This window comes from Gymnodraco acuticeps, unplaced genomic scaffold (assembly GCF_902827175.1).
Source record: "Gymnodraco acuticeps unplaced genomic scaffold, fGymAcu1.1, whole genome shotgun sequence".
Lineage (NCBI taxonomy): Eukaryota > Metazoa > Chordata > Actinopteri > Perciformes > Bathydraconidae > Gymnodraco > Gymnodraco acuticeps.
This window is the reverse complement of record NW_022991568.1, coordinates 1-7500: the sequence shown is the minus strand read 5'-3', so window position 1 is coordinate 7500 and position 7500 is coordinate 1. Positions and strand designations below refer to the sequence as shown.

At 47.3% G+C, this 7500-nt stretch overlaps 1 protein-coding gene across 1 annotated transcript in view; it reads right to left on the bottom strand.

Annotated features, from left to right (window-relative positions):
• Window positions 1–5028, bottom strand: part of cpa6 (carboxypeptidase A6) — a gene marked incomplete at its 5' end in the record, with an annotated part of 22269 nt that extends 17241 nt beyond the window's left edge. The window contains 2 exon segments of the mRNA XM_034197410.1: window positions 2206–2332; window positions 4953–5028. Of these exon segments, the coding sequence (XP_034053301.1) occupies window positions 2206–2324 (119 nt within the window).
• Between the last annotated feature and the right edge of the window lie 2472 nt (window positions 5029–7500).

The window sequence follows — 7500 nt, the reverse complement described above, 5'->3', positions numbered from 1 at the left end:
AGCACTTTCTTTCAAGATAAGATCCAATCTTCCTATTCCAATCCTAAAAAACTATTTTCCATCTTCTCCTCCCTCTTGGACCCTCCAAAAGCTCCTCCCCCCTCCTCACTTCTGTCAAGCGACTTTGTTACCCACTTTGAAAAAAAGGTTAATGATATTCGCTCTTCTTTTTCTGACTCACCTTTACTCACCGCTGGGTCACCAGACCTTCCTTCCACCAACACACTAACCTCCTTTTCCCCTCTCTCTCCAAGTGAGGTTATTACCCTCATTACCTCTGCCCGCCCTACCACCTGTCCTCTGGACCCTATCCCTTCAAACCTCCTTCAGACTATCGCTCCTGATATTCTACCGTTTCTCACCCATTTCATCAACACTTCTCTAACTTCTGGTCACTTTCCAAACAGTCTCAAGGAGGCAAGAGTAAACCCTCTCCTAAAGAAACCCACTCTCAACCCGTCTGATGTTATAAACTACAGGCCTGTCTCTCTCCTCCCGTTCCTGTCTAAATCACTTGAACGCGCTGTCTTTAAACAACTCTCCTGTTATCTCAATCAGAACAACCTTCTGGATCCGCACCAGTCTGGTTTCAAGGCAGGTCACTCCACAGAAACTGCTCTCATTGCTGTCACGGAGGAACTGCACACTGCCAAAACTGCATCCTTCTCCTCTGTCATCATCCTGTTGGACCTGTCTGCTGCATTCGACACGGTGAATCATCAGATCCTCCTTCGCACTCTCCAAAAACTTGGAGTTTCAGGCTCTGCACTTTCCCTCCTCATCTCATACCTGAAAGACCGTACCTACAGGGTGACTTGGAGAGGGTCTGAGTCCGACCCTTGTCAATTAACTACGGGGGTCCCTCAGGGCTCTGTTCTTGGTCCCCTCCTCTTCTCCCTGTACACAAACTCGCTCGGATCAGTCATTAGCCCGCATGGTTTTTCTTACCACTGCTACGCTGACGACACCCAATTAATTCTGTCCTTTCCCCGCTCAGAGACCCTGGTCGTCGCACGCATCTCTGCTTGTCTAGCTGACATCTCTCAGTGGATGTCTGCTCACCACCTCAAGCTCAACCTTGACAAGACTGAGCTGCTCTTCCTCCCGGGAAAAGATTGTCCAACTCTTGACCTGACAATCAACATCGGCACCTCAGTTGTTTCCCCGACTCAGACTGCAAGGAATCTGGGTGTGACCCTAGATAACAACCTGTCCTTCACTGCAAACATCGCTGCTACAACCCGTTGCTGCAGATACACGCTTTACAACATCAGGAAGATACGTCCCGAGCTGACTCAGAAAGCGACTCAGGTTCTGGTCCAGGTTCTCGTCATCTCACACCTAGACTACTGCAACGCCCTCCTGGCTGGTCTACCTGCATGTGCCATCCGACCTCTTCAGCTCATCCAGAATGCAGCGGCTCGTCTGGTCTTCAACCTTCCTAAATGTTCCCACACCACTCCGCTCCTCCGCTCCCTTCACTGGCTTCCGGTAACTGCTAGAATCCACTTCAAGACACTGGTACTTGCTTACCATGCTGCGAATGGATCTGGCCCTTCCTACATCCAGGACATGGTTAAACCGTACACCCCAGCGCGTGCACTACGCTCTGCATCAGCCAAACGACTCGTTGCGCCCTCGCTGCGAGGGGGACCCAAGTTCCCATCGGCGAAAACACGTGGGTTTGCTGTCCTGGCTCCAAGATGGTGGAATGAGCTCCCCATTGACATCAGGACGGCAGATAGCTTGCACATCTTCCGGCGCAAACTGAAAACTCATCTCTTTCGACTCCACTTCGAGCGTTAGAACTATTAACGAAGCACTTTTATACTAATAAAGGACTGGCTTTTCTAAAGCCAGTTGAGTAGCACTTGAAATGTTTGGCTCTATGAAACCTGATGTACTTATATGATTCTGTTTTCTTCAAGGTTGTGTCTTCCTGGTTGAATGTACTTATTGTAAGTCGCTTTGGATAAAAGCGTCAGCTAAATGCAGTGTGTGTGTGTGTGTGTGTGTGTGTGTGTGTGTGTGTGTGTGTGTGTGTGTGTGTGTGTGTGTGTGTGTGTGTGTGTGTGTGTGTGTGTGTGTGTGTGTGTGTGTGTGTGTGTGTGTGTGTGTGTGTGTGTGTGTGTGTGTGTGCTCATCATAAATCCTGAGTGGTGAAAGCTCTGCAGATAACAGATGTTTCTCCGATATATTTCTCACCTGTAATCGATGTTTTCTCGCTGCAGGTGTGTGTGTGTAGTCGTCGTGTGTCGTTGCATTTCACGTGAGCGTCCACCGTGTTGTTGAGACAGATTAGAGCGGCGCTGTTTGGCTGCCATAGATCCACCTGAAGGACACACACGCACACACACACACACACACACACACACACACACACACACACACACACACACACACACACACACACATAAAACACACATCAGCTGATTAAAATAAGGGTCGTTAAAGTCTAATATCTTAATGATGTTTTCTAACAGGTGGGTCACATGAGGTGGAAGGTTACTGAGACAGTGTGTGTTTAAAGACTTTGACAGACATGAACTACTTACTTCTTATTTGACCTCTTCCTGTTTTATTTACACTGTTATTCACATTTTAAACTTTAACTCGCAGCGGCTAAAGTCGATCTTATCTTAAATGTGAAGGTTTTGACACTGGAGGTACAAAGCATGTAGATATGTTATCGTAGTATAACATCTACTCATAGTGTAGAAGAAGTCCTTTATTACGAACTAAACAAACACCTCATCATTTATTCGTGGAGTATATTTGATGTTGTTTATCAGGTTCTTTCAAGTTCAAACAGTTGTGGTGCATTAAAAGGACAGTGTCTGAAATGTAAAGTCAAATACACAAAGACTCACAAAAGTATATTTAAATACAGTCCTTGAGTTCATGGATGTTCCACCAGCTCTAGCAAAGACTAAAGAGCACGTGTTTTAAGGAAGTATTGACTTTATTACAGCCAGGTGTTTAAAACAGAGTTGTTGCTGATGAACAAACTGTGTGTGTGTGCGTGTGTGTGCATGTGTATGTGCGTGTGTGTGTGCATGCGTGCATGTGTGTGTGCGTGTGTGTGATTAACATCCTGCAGAGACTCATGAATAAAGTCTCAGGTTCCTGCCTCTCCGTTATCTGTGCGGCGCTCTGTTAGCTTTAGCTCCCCGCCATGCAAACACAGACATCATGTGGTGGCTGATGAAATAACAAATGATACACACATTCAGTGTGTGTGTGTGTGTGTGTGTGTGTGTGTGTGTGTGTGTGTGTGTGTGTGTGTGTGTGTGTGTGTGTGTGTGTGTGTGTGTGTGTGTGTGTGTGTGTGTGTGTGTGTGTGTGTGTGTGTGTGTGTGTGTGTGTGTGTGTGTGTGTGTGTGTGTGTGTGTGTGTGTGTGTGTGTGTGTGTGTGCGTGCGCGCGCTGAGCACAGCACACTGGCTTGTTAATGTGTCAAACGGTGTAATGGTGTACAGAGCGCATACCGGATTCATTTCACTGTTTTACAGGAAACACTCCGGCAGCAGAAAGCTCTCTAAAGTTTTGATAGCTGCACAAACAGATCCAACACACCTCGAAAAGCCTCAACATCCCTTTCATTTCACTCTTTAGCCGTATTTATGAGCCCTGAAGGCGCATTCTCTGCTCGAGTCTTTTGTGTCTGCGTCTTTGATCTGAGTCCTGCTTTGAGTGTGTGTATTTGAGTGTGTGTGTACAGAGCGGCTGTAAACTTAATCTGTGTTCTGTTGGTCCATGCACGGGTAGAACTAGAAAGACTAAGTTATAGTTCAATAAAAGAGAGCTGGCTTTGCTCAGATGTGGTTTTAAAGCCATAAATACATCCAAAGTCAAGTCAGAGAAAAAGCACATTGGATAAATACCAGCAGCTGTTTTCAGATAAAGGAAGTTCTGGAGCTTCTTATCTCTCTCAGTGAATATAAATGTCTGCAGCGAGTTAGCTTTAAGAATACATGGTTTGCAGCGTGTGTGTGATCCCATCATACAAACAGTCCTCTGTGTTTCTGAAAGTGAAACAACGTGCACAGGAAGGGCCCCGGGGCTGATGGGTAATCACTCCCAAATGAGTTTAGGGGAACAGAGACGAGGCATCTGAGTCCTGAAGGGTTTCCCCGTTAATATCAGTGTCTCCAAAACACATGTTGGCGACTGAAAGACATGCAGACTTTGTGATGAAGAGTTTGGTCTTTGCTACATCCTGAAGCATCCTTATGACTTTAAGAGGACCACAAACACACACAAAATATAATAACATGTTGAGATTTCTGACATTTTCAACACCAAACATGTCCTTAATGTCTCTGTTTACAAAACTACAGCAATCTGAAAGGCTGTAGATTATTTAGAACACACTTTATCTCTAAAAACATGCAGGAAACGACTTTTTATGGCAGTATTTTCTGATTTATGGAGCGACACAGATCTCCCTCTGTGAAACCTTTGATTCTAATATGTCAACAACATGAAACAAGGATATGAACCTGCTTCATCCAGTGTTCACACAAGAGTCCTGGCTTTCCTACATCCTGAAACATCTACAGTGTCTCAACTGAAAGAGGACCACACACTAAAGATATAATCAAATGTTGTGATTTTGGGATATTTAGCTCTCATTCTTTTACTTTTTATGACATTTTCAACACCAAACATATCCTGAATGTCTCCGTTTACTAAACTACAGCAATCTGAAAGCCTGTAGATGAATTATATCACACTTTATGACTAAAAACATACAGGACATTATTTTCTGATTTACTGTATGGAGCGACACAAAGATCTCCTTCTGAGAAACCTTTGATTAATATGTCAACAACATGAAACAAGGATATTAACCTGGCTTTATCCGATGGTCACATTAAGTACTCAAAACATACATTTACTAAAATAACACCTCATTTGCATATTACACATGTCTGGTGTGTGTTTCCGTACCTGCATGTGTCCCAGGATGCTTTGCAGCAGCTTCACCTCCCTCTGTTCTCTCGGGGTGATCCTGAACACCTGATCCCTACAACACACACACACACACACACACACACACACACACACACACACACACACACACACACACACACACACGCACACGCACACGCACACGCACACACACACCTGAGGGTTTGCACAGTAACAGATCCCTTCAAACACACCTGGTCTCTCAGGTGATGACAGGGTCGGACGTTAAAGGGTTTCATTTCAGCGTCTGCAGCTCAGCGGGGAAACACCTGGAGGTTTTATTCACTGTTACAGTAGCTGCAGCTGCTCCACAGGTTTATTCTGTGAATGCATGAACAATATACTGATGTGGAAAACATCTGAACATATAAAGAAGAAATCAGATATTCTAACGAGTTTCAGAGGCCAGGAAGTGTGATGTTTCTATGGTAACGTGAGGAGAAACTTCACACAGAGTTTGGATTAAAGTGTGGGAAGTGGTGGGAGAAAAGGGGTTAGAAGATTTGTAAATGGTCCTCAACGTATATCATTTTTAGGCAATAAAAGGGGGTTAGTTTGAGGTCAGAGTAGAAAGACATGAGAAAGACGCTGCAGCTTCAGAAAGGATGCAGATATAAAGACAGAAATCAAAACAAATGAAGAAATATTTTCAGAACAACAAATGCAGCATTTAGAAAACATTCAGCAACTTGAGGAGACATGGCAGCGTTTACTAAAAGCTGCAGAAAGCTTGCAAGAAGCTTCAGCTGGAGACCAGGGGACACTGAAGAGTGACGCACACAGCTGGAGACCAAGGGACACTGAAGAGTGACGCACACAGCTGGAGACCAGGGGACACTAAAGAGTGACGCACACAGCTGGATACCAGGGGACACTGAAGAGTGACGCACACAGCTGGATACCAGGGGACACTAAAGAGTGACACACACAGCTGGATACCAGGGGACACTGAAGAGTGATGCACACAGCTGGAGACCAGGGGACACTAAAGAGTGACGCACACAGCTGGACACCAGGGGACACTAAAGAGTGACGCACACAGCTGGATACCAGGGGACACTGAAGAGTGATGCACACAGCTGGAGACCAGGGGACACTAAAGAGTGACGCACACAGCTGGACACCAGGGGACACTAAAGAGTTACGCACACAGCTGGGAGACCAGGGGACACTAAAGAGTGACGCACACAGCTGGAGACCAGGGACACTAAACAGTGACGCACACAGCTGGAGACCAGGAGACACTAAAGAGTGACGCACACAGCTGGAGACCAGGGGACACTAAAGAGTGATGCACACAGCTGGAGACCAGGGGACACTAAAGAGTGACGCACACAGCTGGACACCAGGGGACACTAAAGAGTTACGCACACAGCTGGGAGACCAGGGGACACTAAAGAGTGACGCACACAGCTGGAGACCAGGGACACTAAACAGTGACGCACACAGCTGGAGACCAGGAGACACTAAAGAGTGACGCACACAGCTGGAGACCAGGGGACACTAAACTGTGACGCACACAGCTGGAGACCAGGGGACACTAAACTGTGACGCACACAGCTGGAGACCAGGGGACACTAAACTGTGACGCACACAGCTGGAAACCAGGGGACACTAAACAGTGACGCACACAGCTGGAGACCAGGGACACTAAACAGTGACGCACACAGCTGGAGACCAGGGGACACTAAACAGTGACGCACACAGCTGGAGACCAGGGGACAGTAAAGAGTGACGCACACAGCTGGGAGACCAGGGGACACTAAAGAGTGACGCACACAGCTGGGAGACCAGGGGACACTAAACTGTGACGCACACAGCTGGAAACCAGGGGACACTAAACAGTGACGCACACAGCTGGAGACCAGGGACACTAAACAGTGACGCACACAGCTGGAGACCAGGGGACACTAAACAGTGACGCACACAGCTGGAGACCAGGGGACACTAAACAGTGACGCACACAGCTGGAGACCAGGGGACACTAAAGAGTGACGCACACAGCTGGGAGACCAGGGGACACTAAAGAGTGACGCACACAGCTGGGAGACCAGGGGACACTAAACAGTGACGCACACAGCTGGAGACCAGGGGACACTAAACTGTGACGCACACAGTTGGAAACCAGGGGACACTAAACAGTGACGCACACAGCTGGAGACCAGGGACACTAAACAGTGACACACACAGCTGGAGACCAGGGGACACTAAAGAGTGACGCACACATCTGGAGACCAGGGGACACTAAAGAGTGACGCACACAGCTGGAGACCAGGGGACACTAAAGAGTGACGCACACAGCTGGAGACCAGGGGACACTAAAGAGTGACGCACACAGCTGGATACCAGGGGACACTGAAGAGTGATGCACACAGCTGGAGACCAGGGGACACTAAAGAGTGACGCACACAGCTGGATACCAGGGGACACTGAAGAGTGATGCACACAGCTGGAGACCAGGGGACACTAAAGAGTTACGCACACAGCTGGGAGACCAGGGGACACTAAAGAGTGACGCACACAGCTG